Source organism: Ascaphus truei, chromosome 7 (genome assembly GCF_040206685.1).
Source record: "Ascaphus truei isolate aAscTru1 chromosome 7, aAscTru1.hap1, whole genome shotgun sequence".
NCBI lineage: Eukaryota > Metazoa > Chordata > Amphibia > Anura > Ascaphidae > Ascaphus > Ascaphus truei.
Window position 1 is genome coordinate 42382536 of NC_134489.1, and position 16049 is coordinate 42398584.

Below are 16049 nucleotides of genomic sequence, written 5' to 3' on the forward strand. Positions count from 1 at the left end.
AAGACCCTGAATGCCATTAAGTGCAGGGGTCTCTCCGGTGCACAAGCAAATATTGTGCGTTCTTCGCGGTTTCACCCCCAGTCAGGACATGCCGTTAGTGCAAATACAGCCGGGCACGGTGTGTGGGAACCGACGGTCTTGGAGCTTTTGCATTCTTAATGAAATATTTCAGGACGGTCCCTGAGAGGAAGCCCTCGTTGGGTCCTGGGAGGTTCTCAGGTGTGCAGGAGAGGTGGGGTCAAAGAGAGCCAGAACTCCAGGCCGATCATTAGCTCAGCTCTCGGGCGCACGGCGTGAAGGGGGAGAATACTGAAAATCTAGTTCCGTTTAACGGAAAATAATGCTTTGAGTGGCAATCCGTTTGTCCGTTCTGTGCCACCAGCTGCGTTTCCTCTCTGCCGGGCCCCCGAGACAGCGAAAGGGCATCTCCGTACGGCACTAACCCCACTGTTCAGAGCTCCCCAATTTCATGTCGTTGCAACCAAATACACATGACCAGTGCCTCTCTTAGACCTACCATACATGAACCTCTCTAAAGCGGAAGGTACAGCAGTGCATTCCTCTCCAGGAGTGAAGGGGTTAACTGGGGGTGTGAAAAATACACCCTGGACCAACGCTGACCACGCAGAAGCCTCCTCTGTATTTGAGCGGCCCAAAGAGGCTCTGAGCCTGAACCTGTTGCCCGTCGGTCATCTGATATCGAGAACCTTATTGCCACCAGCCACCAGTGACCAAAGCTTGATAAACACAGTCACAGATCCGCCGCAGGTCCCAGGCCCTCTCTGACCTCATATGGCAAAGGGTCATCAGGAGGAGAGGACAAAAAGAAAATGCTAAGCAAGCGGCAGCAGCGGAAACAAAAAAATATGTAAAAAGGAAACAAAGCCGACCCCAGCACGGGGCGAGAAGCACAAACACGGATCCTTTATAAGCTGCTCTGAGGCGGCGGGGGGGTGGGGGGTGGCAAGGAGCCGGGTTACTCGGCGCCCGACTCCGGTAATGTTCGCTTGTTGCGTGACGTTGAATGCGAGGCACCAGTCCGGCCGCTGCGGGTGCTATTTCTGCCCGCTGATGGACTGCGATATGGAGCGAGGGGGGATCATGTCCAGGAGGTACTCTCGCTGCCGGTCTGCCAGGCTGGGGGCTTTGTGCCCGCCCAGCCCTGCGCTCAGGTAAGCCATGTTCACACCTGGAAGCCAAGAGGAAAAAGAAATGTTCAATTCTACAGAAAGTCATTTAGGAAATGGACACTGTTCCCCCCCCCCCCTTCTCTCTCTATGCTCCACCCCCCTTTCTGCTCCCCTCCCACCTCTCTGCTCTCCCCCTAACAAGAAGCAATAGCCTGAAATCATTTCAGTAATAGGAGAGTTTTATGCCTCCCCCAGGCACCCCGGCGTGCCTCCCCCAGGCGTCTCCCCCCGGCACCTCCCCCAGGCGTCTCCCCCCGGCACCTCCCCCAGGCGTCTCCACCCGGCGCCCCTCCCCCAGGCGTCTCCACCCGGCGCCCCTCCCCCAGGCGTCTCCACCCGGCGCCCCTCCCCCAGGCGTCTCCACCCGGCGCGTCTCCCCCCGGCACCTCCCCCAGGCGTCTCAACCCGGCACGCCTCCCCCAGGTGTCTCCAGGCGGCGCGCCTCCTCCAGGCACCCGGCGCCTCCTCCAGACACCCGCACCCGGCGCCTCCTCCTCGCTCTTACCTGGCATACCCAGCAGGTTCCCTGCCATGGGCAGCTGTGGTGCCTGTGCAAAGCTGGATAGCATGGAGCGAGCGGTAGGGATCCCTCTCTGAAGCGCGTTCTGAGACTGCTGGGCCTGGGAAGGAAAGCACAAGACAAGTGGGAGGTGAGCATCGCCCCAACACCCTGACATACGCGTCACCCCCTGACCCTCGCCCTGTACCTGTCGCAACGTGTGGTGTCTCATGATGTTGTCCTGTTTGTTGGAGACCGCGGGAGAGGTGCTGGGCGATAAGGATGCTTGGTGCTGTAACCTCTGCTCAATCTCCTGCAGGAAAGGGACAGAGTCGTTACTGTATGTCACTACAAACCCTGCAGCTTCAGAGAAGGACCTCTTCCTCCAGCACAGCACAGCAGTATGCAAACATGTGCACTTTAACATGCCTTTTACAGTCCAAATCTGTTTGGGATTCTGGCTAATGCAGCAAAATATACGCCCTAGCGCTGTAGGTACAATGACTGTAGGAAGCCTACAAGACACTGATTAGCCGCAGGTCTGGAAAGTAGCACACTATACCCAGAAATAAAACATCATCAATGAATCCAGGGGGGGGGAAAGCGCTCTCTCTGAAAATAAACCCCAGCAATGATCAGCACTTTTGTCCGACATTTCATGGATAACCTTTGCTGCTCTTATTGCTGCCAAGGAGGTAAAAAAAAAAAAGAATTGACATTAGGACTAGCAATTTTTAGGAAAAATTTGCAAACACCTCCCAGACAGAATGACCGTGCGAGTGACTCACGGGTGAGCTTTTACTTCCTGGCACGCTAAGCTGGCACAACATATCTGCAGTGCTCCTTGCACGCGCATGCGCAGTGTTTGGTACAAACACACATGTACGGTACCTGCTCCTTGCACGTGCAGTGTTTGGTACATATACACATACACGTACGGTACCTGGTTTCTTGCACACGCATGCGCAGTGTTTGGTACACACACACACACACACACGTACCTGCTCCTGCTGCAGGGCTTTCACAAATGCGTTCTTTAGCCGGTTAGTGTGCTCGGCCTTGAGCGCTTTCTTCTGATTGGACGTCATGCACTGCTCACACAGGATCTTGCCGCTCTTCTCCTGCTTCCAGTGAGGAGTGAAGTCCGTACGGCATTGTGCGCAGAAGAACGGTTCCATCCGGAGGGAGGAGCAGACTTTCCCTAACGCGGGAGAGGAGGAAGGGGTTAAAACGACACCCCTGTATACAGCTACCTGCCATATCCCATGCATGATACACACAGCACCCTCGGCATCCCGCACACACAATGCATACTGCACATTACACGGCCTCTCACCCTGGCTGTCGATGACACTCTGCACTACCTCCTCCAGCCCCACCATGTAGATGAACTCGCTGTTGGCAGCGCTGGGCAGGAAGTGGAGCAGGGGGGCAGGCGGCTTGGGGGGCGGGATCTCCAGCAGCGTTTTCTCCAGCTGCTTGCGCAGCGCCAGTTTGGCCGCAGCCTGAGAGCTGACCGTGTCCGGCATGGAGCTAGGGCTGGGCAGCGGGGATGACACGCGGTTCACGGGCCCCGCTTGCATGTGGGAGCCGAGGTTCATGTACATGGCTGAGGACGACGTGCGCTGGCACGGGACCGACGAGCTGGACTGCTGAGGGACAGAAGAGGTGACAAGCAGTGATGCCAGGGAGACGTTATAATGTACGGCTCAAATATTTGCTCATGGTTGTGCCAAATGGTAATCAAATTATACACAGAGATTGGGGTCTGGTGCGTCGTTTGTACGAGAAAATGTTATATAGTAACCGGAGGGTAGTTAGTGGGAGGGGAGGTTGGTATATAGTAACCGGAGGGTAGTTAGTGGGAGGGGAGGTTGGTATATAGTAACCGGAGGGTAGTTAGTAGGAGGGGAGGTTGGTATATAGTAACCGGAGGGTAGTTAGTGGGAGGGGAGGTTGGTATATAGTAACCGGAGGGTAGTTAGTGGGAGGGGAGGTTGGTATATAGTAACCGGAGGGTAGTTAGTGGGAGGGGAGGTTGGTATATAGTAACCGGAGGGTAGTTAGTGGGAGGAGAGGTTGGTATATAGTAACCGTAGGGTAGTTAGTGGGAGGGGAGGTTGGTATATAGTAACCGGAGGGTAGTTAGTGGGAGGGGAGGTTGGTATATAGTAACCAGAGGGTAGTTAGTGGGAGGGGAGGTTGGTATATAGTAACCGGAGGCTAGTTAGTGGGAGGGGAGGTTGGTATATAGTAACCGGAGGGTAGTTAGTGGGAGGGGAGGTTGGTATATAGTAACCGGAGGGTAGTTAGTGGGAGGGGAGGTTGGTATATAGTAACCGGAGGGTAGTTAGTGGGAGGGGAGGTTGGTATATAGTAACCGGAGGGTAGTTAGTGGGAGGGGAGGTTGGTATATTGTAACCGGAGGGTAGTTAGTGGGAGGGGAGGTTGGTATATAGTAACCGGAGGGTAGTTAGTGGGAGGGGAGGTTGGTATATAGTAACCGGAGGGTAGTTAGTGGGAGGGGAGGTTGGTATTGTTACGAACCTGCCCGACACAAAGGTCTGTTACACTTAGTATTGCATCTTTTCATTTTCCCCACTACACCGGCACTCCACTCAAATACCCCCACCCCGCCTAATACCCCCACCCCGCCTAATACCTCCGCCCTGCCAAATAAATACCGCCACCCTGCCACAGAATCCATCAAATAATTTCCCATATCTAAATAGTCAACCCTCTTAAAATGTAAAAGCGTAGTTTTAGGGGGGTATGACTCAGTCTCGGTCGTTCTACTAAACCCCCATGAGTGATTATCACTGGAAGCCAAGTTCTCCCCCACAAGTACATCTGATACTATGTCCCCATTGGCAAGTGTTAAGCTCAGGAATACTTCACTGCGAGTTGGCTCTCTCACCAATTGCTCGAGAGATGCGCCTTGCAAGGAATCCAGGATGTCCCGGCTCCTGGCTGAACCTGTGAGACCCATGCCCGTGAGACTGAAGTCTCCCAGAATAATTGTCACCTTAGTGACACCCTCTATTAATACCCTATCCAATTCTTTCACTTGCCCTGGAGGTCTGTAGACCTCCCCAGTACAAATGACAATTTCTCACCAATTTGTAGGGTAACCCAGTGACTCAAACTCTACTTCAGTACAAGGTACGGGGCGAAGACACTAAAATGTTCTTCACATAAAGGATACCTTCTCCTTCCTACACTTCCAAAACACAGTGTAACCTGGTATAGCGATGTCCCAGTCTTCATTTTCATTGCTCCATGTGTCAGTAATAGCCAGGCCGTCTCTCGTCATTACTGCAATTTGTTCTGGGATTATATTTTCCAATCTACGAGTATGTGTACCCATTGCCCGGAGGTTGTTGTTACTGCTTCTCCCCATCTGCCCTGTTACCCCTGTACCCCTCCTTCTGCCCGAGTCAATCTTTTCCCTATTAATTCCTAGGCAGACAATGTCGTCAACCTCTCGATCCTGTCCTGCTGCCTTTATAATTCCCACCTTAAATAAGTTATGGTGGCTAAAAAAAAGTGACAAAAACCTTCCTCCGTGTAGCATACAGCAAATGAAAATACTGCGTGTGAGCACATTCACAAGTCTCAGACAGGTCTGCAACCCTGCCCTTCCCCATTATCTCTTAGCATGCAGTGCTTCCCCTGCAGCCACGGATTCTGGGAAATGACATGCAAATGTGCACACAGCATCTTTTTCTTCAAGTCCATTTTGACATGGGGCCCCTAAAAGCCTACGCCTGCCGCATTCCACAGCTTTTCAGCACAGCCTGGGTTAAAGAAGTGCAGAGCCGTGTAACCCTACTCACAGATAAAAACTGCTATCTGTTGGGTCTCATCAGTGAGAGGCTGGTTGTACTGGGTTTGCAATGTGAAGTTGGGATAGGTTTCAAGCCCACTTCAAATAATTTAGAGTGGGTAAAAAAGTGATTCCCAGAATGCACCTCTCCCAGTGGGCACCTCACCTTCATACCCAAATCTATACGCCTTACACTGGAATTGCCCAAAGGGAGTTTTATTCCTAATAGATCCAGAACACACACACACACACTGCACACGCACGCATGCAAACACACACACACACACACACACACACACACACACACACACACACACACACACACACGCGCACAGTACCTCTGCCCTGATAGTGCAGCAGAGTAGTTGTGCAGTGGCACAGATTGAGGGATATGCCTGTAATCTACAACTCTCTGCAAGCCCACGTGGCCCTTGGAAGCCACTGAGGCAGCGGTGGCCTCTCGGGTGGTGCCTGTGTGGGGCAAGAGAACGCAGATATCCTGCCTATTTCTGCCTGCCAGTCTCCTCCCTCCTGCAACGCAGAGAAGTGCAGAAGTGTCCCGCATGGGACAGTGTCGGAACCTCCAGAAATGCCTCCCGGACCAACACCGCCTTCCATCCAGTGCAACAGCAACATTGGAGCAGATGGATACACTATCGTCACACTGTGTGCAACGCCCGCTGGTTTAACCCCCATCAAAACCAGCGGTCACTTGGAATAAACAGATGCTGACAGGTATAGTGACCAAGCTCGCAGTGGGTAGTTAGTGGGATGTAAGGTTGGTATATAGTAACCAGTGGGTAGTTAGTGTGTGCGCGGAAGGTTATATATCGTTACTAGTTGGTAGTTAGTGGGAGACGAGGTTGGTATATAGTTAACAGTGGGCAGTTAGTGTGTGTGGAGGTTGATATATAGTTACCGGTTGGTAGTTGATGGCTTGGTTCATGATGGGGGTGCTGTTCCGGATTAGGGTGGGTTTGGGGGCGCACTGTAACTGTGCGGGGTTCGGAGCATTCATGCGCTGTGACATCAGCATGTGTGGCAGTGGCGCATTTGTCGATGACCTGATGACGCTGTGACTCTGTGTGAGAGAGAGAGAGAGAGAGAGAGAGAGAGGCGTTTGTCAGGAGCGGCGCTAACCTCCCCTTCCCACTTCATGTGGCTGTATCCTTCCAGCACGGACAGATCCGGAGCACATGCAACGGATTCGGATCCTTCCGGCACGGACAGACCCGGAGCACATGCAACGGATTCGGATCCTTCCAGCACGGACAGACCCGGAGCACATGCAACGGATCCGGATCCTTCCAGCACAGACAGACCCGGAGCACATGCAACGGATTCGGATCCTTCCAGCACAGACAGACCCGGAGCACATGCAACGGATTCGGATCCTTCCAGCACAGACAGACCCGGAGCACATGCAACGGATTCGGATCCTTCCAGCACAGACAGACCCGGAGCACATGCAACGGATTCGGATCCTTCCGACACGGACAGACCCGGAGCACATGCAACGGATTCGGATCCTTCCAGCACGGACAGACCCGGAGCACATGCAACGGATTCGGATCCTTCCGACACGGACAGACCCGGAGCACATGCAACGGATTCGGATCCTTCCAGCACGGACAGACCCGGAGCACATGCAACGGATTTGGAGTGACCCAAAGAAGATAAAAACAGTACATAGGGAGACACAGTAACAAGAGGATAAAACATGTGTCGGTACGCAAAGATTCATCCTGTCACCAACACACTGCTGGTTCTCTGGCATAGTATATAGTATGGGAAACCTTTCTTATTTGGTGTAGTAACGCAGGAGGGAGAGGGAGGGGCGGGTATGACACCTTATATTGGACCAACAAGTACTTGATCTGTTACAGGCTTTCCCACCTCTCAGGGTAGGGCCTGATGAAGGACCCCGGAGAATCGACAGCCTGTAACACATCAACTACTTGTTGGTCCAATAAAAGGCATCATACCTGCACCTCCCTCGCCCTCCTGCGTTACTACCTGCAAGAAAGGAACAGACACGGCCCCCAGCATGCTTTGCTTTCTTATTTGGAGAATATATATTTTTTAAGCCCAGCTTTTGGGACAGAAAAACAAAACATTGCTCTTGGAAGCTGGTCTGAAATGGGCATTATTACCCCCTTTCCCCGGATTGCAGCGTGCAACACGAGGCTTGTCCCTAGGGCAGCAATGCGATACCCACACGCCTCTTGGCACAGGACCCCAAGATACCAACTCACCTGCATGCTTCTCATGTTCTGTGCATCCCCCCCCTGTGCCCCGGGCCGGGAGGGGATCTTAGCGAGGCCGGGCTGTCCCATGTGTGCGGGGGACGGCTGCACTATCGTAGCTGCGTTCTGCACCACCGGATTCTGAAACAGGCAGCAAGGAGAGGTGAACAGATAGAACAACTCCTTGCTACGCCGGCGGCGTGACGTCACCCGCCGCCGTGGTAGCAGCGATTTTTGCTTACAGTGTTAGAGAAAAGAGACGGCGAGCAGGAGGCGTGGCCGTGAGCAGCTCACCCTCATTGGCTGAACCGCTCACGTGGCCGCTGACGTCACTTTAAAAAAAAAATCCATTTTCATTGACTTCCAGCGATCGCGACCAAGCCGGCGCACTGCTCCCTATAGGCGCACGCGACCGATTCACTACACGTGTTTTGACGTGACGTTGGGTCGCCGTGACTATGAGCGCGGCCTAAGCATTCACCGATTTCTCCCCTGCCCCAGCGCTGGTCACCAGTATATTCCGTCACGGACAGGGGGTTGTTCACACTTTCAGTACGAGCCGCTTCCTTAGAAAGACCCCATCGCCCTTATAACAGTTTTACTTATGTTGCCGGGAACGCTTATGGTTATCCGTTTGACGAACGAAGGCTCCGTAATTACATTACAAACAGAAGAACAGAGCGAAGCGAAACGCTTGGACGACCAGCGCCGTTTGGCAAAAACCGTGTTGCGAGAGACTGTAATAACCCTCGAAAGAATTTATTAACCACGGAAATGTCCCAAGCTAGAAAAGTTATTTTAAAATATGTAGGCTAGTTTGACACGCACACGCGCTACATGTAACATATTAAACATGTCCGTGTCCGTTACCTTCTGCAGGACGTTCTCCTTCTGAAGCTGGCTTTGTCGAAGCTTCTTCAGGAGGACCAGCCTGGCCTCCTCCAGACGCAGCTCATCTCGGAGCTGTTTGATGAGCTGCTGTCGTTCCTCTAGAGTCTTACCCTGGGGAGAAGGAAGACACGGCGGTTTGTAGCAGTAGAACAGTAATGCTGGGAGGGATACGGGTACACAGGGGGTAAAACTCTACCTGGGGGGGGGGGGGGGGGGGGTTATAAAAAAGTGTTATGCATTTCAGAAAATAAGAAAAAGCCCCTTTATTCTCTACAAAAAGAAAGGGTGTATTATGGAGGACAGGTTCTCCGTTTCACGGTGTCTGTGTGCGAGGATCACACCGCTCTCACACCGCTGATAAGGTGCGGGTAAGCAACGCAATGCTGTATACAGAGATTATAGTGACACGCAAGGTCAGACAGGGGGCCCCACGGGTAACACACTAAGAGGCAACTCATGGTACGGTGGTCCGGCAGAGAGTGGTTTGGGAGTAACCGGGTGCCTGCCGTCATAGGTAGGAAAACAAGTTATAACCTGTGCACAGCCGCCCTTTGCGTGATGGCCAAAAGACACAGAACCATGGGAATGACAAAAAGGGAATGATTGCAAAGTTATTGTTTATCCCACGAATGAAATAAAGAAACCCAAGCCCACTATTATTTTAGGATAAATATGTTTTTCACCGTTTATCACTAACAGGTCTATCTACAAGAAATGGAGACGTCTCACAGGTTGCAATACCTTGGGCCAACACGAGAGTTCCTGGTGTGTTTAACAATGTTTCCCAAACCTCACAGGTCTCTTCTTCACATGTACAGAGGTTCCTAATCCTCATAGGTCTCTTCCTCAAATGTACAGAGCTTCCCTTAATCTCACAGGTCTCTTCCCCAGATGTACTTTATAAAGTCCGTAGAAGAGCCATGTGAGGTTTTGAAAGTTCTGCATGCACTGTTCCCATGTCAAGAACTCTGGTGCTGAACCAAAAGATATCACAACATCTGAAGCGTCCATCACTGCGTCTATCACTGCGCCTATCACTGGTCTATCACTGCGCCTATCACTGTGCCTATCACTGGTCTATCACTGGTCTATCACTGGTCTATCACTGCGCCTATCACTGCGCCTATCACTGGTCTATCACTGCGCCTATCACTGCGCCTATCACTGCGCCTATCACTGGTCTATCACTGCGCCTATCACTGCGCCTATCACTGCGCCTATCACTGCGCCTATCACTGCACCTATCACTGCGTCTATCACTGCGCCTATCACTGCGTCTATCACTGCGTCTATCACTGGTCTATCACGCGCCTATCACTGCGCCTATCACTGGTCTATCACTGCGCCTATCACTGCGCCTATCACTGCGCCTATCACTGCGCCTATCACTGGTCTATCACTGCGCCTATCACTGCGCCTATCACTGCGCCTATCACTGGTCTATCACTGGTCTATCACTGCGCCTATCACTGCGCCTATCACTGCGTCTATCACTGCGCCTATCACTGCGCCTATCACTGCGCCTATCACTGGTCTATCACTGCGCCTATCACTGCGTCTATCACTGCGCCTATCACTGGTCTATCACGCGCCTATCACTGTGCCTATCACTGGTCTATCACTGGTCTATCACTGGTCTATCACTGCGCCTATCACTGGTCTATCACTGCGCCTATCACTGGTCTATCACTGCGCCTATCACTGGTCTATCACTGCGCCTATCACTGGTCTATCACTGCGCCTATCACTGGTCTATCACTGCGCCTATCACTGCGCCTATCACTGGTCTATCACTGCGCCTATCACTGCGCCTATCACTGCGCCTATCACTGCGCCTATCACTGCGCCTATCACTGCGCCTATCACTGCGTCTATCACTGGTCTATAGAACAAACATCTGTCAGGCTCCCAAGTCCCCAAAGCCCTCGTAATGCAACCCCGCCCCCCCGCAATATGTTAAAGCAAGATCTGACCTTGAACATTTCCAGGTTGGCCATCTTGATTCGGTCTTCAAAGTGTGATCCAGACCGGGGGCTTGAGGCTTCATTGTCCGACAGCACAATGATGTCTGGGGAGGGGGTCAGCCCTCTGTCCTGCTCACTAAACCAGAGAGAAACGGGGTTCAGAACAAGAAGCGAACAGCAATGCCCCGAACGCCGGGCACATCCACTATCTCTATCACAGGGTACCGGACGCCGGGCACATCCACTATCTCTATCACAGGGTACCGGACGCCGGGCACATCCACTATCTCTAGCACAGGGTACCGGACGCCGGGCACATCCACTATCTCTATCACAGGGTACCGGACGCCGGGCACGTCCACTATCTCTAGCACAGGGTACCGGACGCCGGGCACATCCACCATCTCTATCACAGGGTACCGGACGCCGGGCACATCCACTATCTCTATCACAGGGTACCGGACGCCGGGCACGGCCACTATCTCTAGCACAGGGTACCGGACGCCGGGCACATCCACTATCTCTATCACAGGGTACCGGACGCCGGGCACGGCCACTATCTCTAGCACAGGGTACCGGACGCCGGGCACATCCACCATCTCTAGCACAGGGTACCGGACGCCGGACTCGTCCACTATCTCTAGCACAGGGTACCGGACGCCGGGCACGGCCACTATCTCTAGCACAGGGTACCGGACGCCGGGCACGTCCACTATCTCTAGCACAGGGTACCGGACGCCGGGCACATCCACTATCTCTATCACAGGGTACCGGACGCCGGGCTCGTCCACTATCTCTAGCACAGGGTACCGGACGCCGGGCACATCCACTATCTCTAGCACAGGGTACCGGACGCCGGGCACGTCCACTATCTCTAGCACAGGGTACCGGACGCCGGGCACATCCACTATCTCTATCACAGGGTACCAGACGCCGGGCTCGTCCACTATCTCTAGCACAGGGTACCGGCCGCCGGGCTCGTCCACTATCTCTAGCACAGGGTACCGGACGCCGGGCACGGCCACTATCTCTAGCACAGGGTACCGGACGCCGGGCACGTCCACTATCTCTAGCACAGGGTACCGGACGCCGAGCACGTCCACTATCTCTAGCACAGGGTACCGGACGCCGGGCACATCCACTATCTCTAGCACAGGGTACCGGACGCCGGGCTCGTCCACTATCTCTAGCACAGGGTACCGGACGCCGGGCTCGTCCACTATCTCTAGCACAGGGTACCGGACACCGGGCACGGCCACTATCTCTAGCACAGGGTACCGGACGCCGGGCTCGTCCACTATCTCTAGCACAGGGTACCGGACGCCGGGCACGGCCACTATCTCTAGCACAGGGTACCGGACGCCGGGCACGGCCACTATCTCTAGCACAGGGTACCGGACGCCGGGCTCGTCCACTATCTCTAGCACAGGGTACCGGACGCCGGGCTCGTCCACTATCTCTAGCACAGGGTACCGGACGCCGGGCTCGTCCACTATCTCTAGCACAGGGTACCGGACGCCGGGCTCGTCCACTATCTCTAGCACAGGGTACCGGACGCCGGGCTCGTCCACTATCTCTAGCACAGGGTACCGGCCGCCGGGCACGGCCACCATCTCTAGCACAGGGTACCGGACGCCGGGCACATCCACCATCTCTAGCACAGGGTACCGGACGCCGGGCACATCCACCATCTCTAGCACAGGGTACCGGACGCCGGGCACGGCCACTATCTCTAGCACAGGGTACCGGACGCCGGGCACGTCCACTATCTCTAGCACAGGGTACCGGACGCCGAGCACGGCCACTATCTCTAGCACAGGGTACCGGACGCCGGGCACATCCACCATCTCTAGCACAGGGTACCGGACACCGGGCACGTCCACTATCTCTATCACAGGGTACCGGACGCCGGGCACGGCCACCCTCTCTAGCACAGGGTACCGGACGCCGGGCTCGTCCACTATCTCTAGCACAGGGTACCGGACGCCGGGCTCGTCCACTATCTCTAGCACAGGGTACCGGACGCCGGGCACGTCCACTATCTCTAGCACAGGGTACCGGACGCCGGGCACGGCCACTATCTCTAGCACAGGGTACCGGACGCCGGGCACGGCCACCCTCTCTAGCACAGGGTACCGGACGCCGGGCACGGCCACTATCTCTAGCACAGGGTACCGGACGCCGGGCACGGCCACTATCTCTAGCACAGGGTACCGGACGCCGGGCACGTCCACTATCTCTAGCACAGGGTACCGGACGCCGGGCACGGCCACTATCTCTAGCACAGGGTACCGGACGCCGGGCACGGCCACTATCTCTAGCACAGGGTACCGGACGCCGGGCTCGTCCACCTTCCCTAGCACAGGGTACCGGACGCCGGGCACATCCACTATCTCTAGCACAGGGTACCGGACGCCGGGCACGTCCACTATCTCTAGCACAGGGTACCGGACGCCGGGCACGTCCACCATCTCTAGCACAGGGTACCGGACGCCGGGCACGGCCACCCTCTCTAGCACAGGGTACCGGACGCCGGGCACGTCCACTATCTCTAGCACAGGGTACCGGACGCCGGGCTCGTCCACCATCTCTAGCACAGGGTACCGGACGCCGGGCACGGCCACTATCTCTAGCACAGGGTACCGGACGCCGGGCTCGTCCACCATCTCTAGCACAGGGTACCGGACGCCGGGCACGGCCACTATCTCTAGCACAGGGTACCGGACACCGGGCTCGTCCACTATCTCTAGCACAGGGTACCGGACGCCGGGCTCGTCCACCATCTCTAGCACAGGGTACCGGACGCCGGGCACGGCCACTATCTCTAGCACAGGGTACCGGACGCCGGGCACGGCCACTATCTCTAGCACAGGGTACCGGACGCCGAGCACGGCCACTATCTCTAGCACAGGGTACCGGACGCCGGGCACGGCCACTATCTCTAGCACAGGGTACCGGACGCCGGGCTCGTCCACTATCTCTAGCACAGGGTACCGGACGCCGGGCACGTCCACTATCTCTAGCACAGGGTACCGGACGCCGGGCACGGCCACTATCTCTAGCACAGGGTACCGGACGCCGGGCACGTCCACTATCTCTAGCACAGGGTACCGGACGCCGGGCACGGCCACTATCTCTAGCACAGGGTACCGGACGCCGGGCACGGCCACTATCTCTAGCACAGGGTACCGGACGCCGGGCACGGCCACTATCTCTAGCACAGGGTACCGGACGCCGGGCACGGCCACTATCTCTAGCACAGGGTACCGGACGCCGGGCACGGCCACTATCTCTAGCACAGGGTACCGGACGCCGGGCTCGTCCACTATCTCTAACACAGGGTACCGGACGCCGGGCACGGCCACTATCTCTAGCACAGGGTACCGGACGCCGGGCTCGTCCACTATCTCTAGCACAGGGTACCGGACGCCGGGCACATCCACCTTCTCTAGCACAGGGTACCGGACGCCGGGCACGGCCACTATCTCTAGCACAGGGTACCGGACGCCGGGCACGTCCACTATCTCTAGCACAGGGTACCGGACGCCGGGCTCGTCCACTATCTCTAGCACAGGGTACCGGACGCCGGGCACGTCCACTATCTCTAGCACAGGGTACCGGACGCCGGGCTCGTCCACTATCTCTATCACAGGGTACCGGACGCCGGGCACGGCCACTATCTCTAGCACAGGGTACCGGACGCCGGGCACGGCCACTATCTCTAGCACAGGGTACCGGACGCCGGGCACGTCCACTATCTCTAGCACAGGGTACCGGACGCCGGGCTCATCCACTATCTCTAGCACAGGGTACCGGACGCCGGGCACGTCCACCATCTCTAGCACAGGGTACCGGACGCCGGGCTCATCCACTATCTCTAGCACAGGGTACCGGACGCCGGGCACGGCCACTATCTCTAGCACAGGGTACCGGACGCCGGGCACGGCCACTATCTCTAGCACAGGGTACCGGACGCCGGGCACGTCCACCATCTCTAGCACAGGGTACCGGATGCCGGGCACGGCCACTATCTCTAGCACAGGGTACCGGACGCCGGGCTCGGCCACTATCTCTAGCACAGGGTACCGGACGCCGGGCTCGTCCACTATCTCTATCACAGGGTACCGGACGCCGGGCTCGTCCACCATCTCTAGCACAGGGTACCGGACGCCGGGCACGGCCACTATCTCTAGCACAGGGTACCGGACGCCGGGCTCGTCCACTATCTCTAGCACAGGGTACCGGACACCGGGCTCGTCCACTATCTCTAGCACAGGGTACCGGACGCCGGGCTCGTCCACTATCTCTAGCACAGGGTACCGGACGCCGGGCTCGTCCACTATCTCTAGCACAGGGTACCGGACGCCGGGCACGGCCACTATCTCTAGCACAGGGTACCGGACGCCGGGCACGTCCACCATCTCTAGCACAGGGTACCGGACGCCGGGCACGGCCACTATCTCTAGCACAGGGTACCGGACGCCGGGCACGGCCACTATCTCTAGCACAGGGTACCGGACGCCGGGCACGGCCACTATCTCTAGCACAGGGTACCGGACGCCGGGCTCGTCCACCATCTCTAGCACGGGGTACCGGACGCCGGGCACATCCACCTTCTCTAGCACAGGGTACCGGACGCCGGGCACGGCCACCCTCTCTAGCACAGGGTACCGGACGCCGGGCACGGCCACCCTCTCTAGCACAGGGTACCGGACGCCGGGCACGTCCACCATCTCTAGCACAGGGTACCGGACGCCGGGCACAGCCACCCTCTCTAGCACAGAGTGTTCTTCATGGACGCAGAACGGGATCTATCAAGCGCTGTTATTTTATACAGTGCCGAGTATGGCCGGATCAACTGCTTAACCCCTACACTGCCAGAGGGGCATGCAATGCATCGTAGAGCAATATAAGCGCAGCTCAGCTCCAGAAACACGCAGCCTCGGAAACGTGCAGCCCAGGAAATGCGCAGTGCATATCCAGAAACGCACAGCGCATACCCAGCCCCGGAAACACACAGCGCATACCCAGCCCCAGAAACGCGCAGCGCATACCCAGCCCCAGAAACGCGCAGCGTATACGCAGCCCCAGAAACGCGCAGCGCATACCCAGCCCCAGAAACGCACAGCGTATACGCAGCCCCAGAAACGCACAGCGTATACGCAGCCCCAGAAACGCACAGCGTATACGCAGCCCCAGAAACGCACAGCGCATACCCAGCCCCAGAAACGCACAGCGCATACCCAGCCCCAGAAACGCACAGCGCATACCCAGCCCCAGAAACGCGCAGCGCATACCCAGCCCCAGAAACGCGCAGCGCATACCCAGCCCCAGAAACGCGCAGCGCATACGCAGCCCCAGAAACGCGCAGCGCATACGCAGCCCCAGAAACGCGCAGCGCATACGCAGCCCCAGAAACGCGCAGCGCATACC

General features: G+C 56.4%; 1 protein-coding gene across 8 annotated transcripts in view; it reads right to left on the reverse strand.

Moving 5' to 3' along the window:
• Positions 1-299: 299 nt before the first annotated feature.
• The window catches only part of GATAD2B (GATA zinc finger domain containing 2B), a 57309-nt gene continuing 41559 nt past the window's right edge, over positions 300-16049 (reverse strand). For 6 of the 8 annotated variants that reach the window (XM_075608045.1, XM_075608041.1, XM_075608047.1 and 3 more), the window contains exons 3-10: positions 10626-10752; positions 8632-8763; positions 7771-7902; positions 6435-6596; positions 3026-3341; positions 2691-2890; positions 1696-2002; positions 300-1189 (exon numbers count right to left, since the gene is read on the reverse strand). In XM_075608045.1, coding sequence (XP_075464160.1) covers positions 1056-1189; positions 1696-2002; positions 2691-2890; positions 3026-3341; positions 6435-6596; positions 7771-7902; positions 8632-8763; positions 10626-10752 — 1510 coding nt within the window. In that variant the 3' untranslated portion in view covers positions 300-1055. The remainder of the gene's footprint in view (positions 1190-1695; positions 2003-2690; positions 2891-3025; positions 3342-6434; positions 6597-7770; positions 7903-8631; positions 8764-10625; positions 10753-16049) is intronic. The other 2 variants (XM_075608043.1, XM_075608042.1) reach the window with 2 other exon arrangements.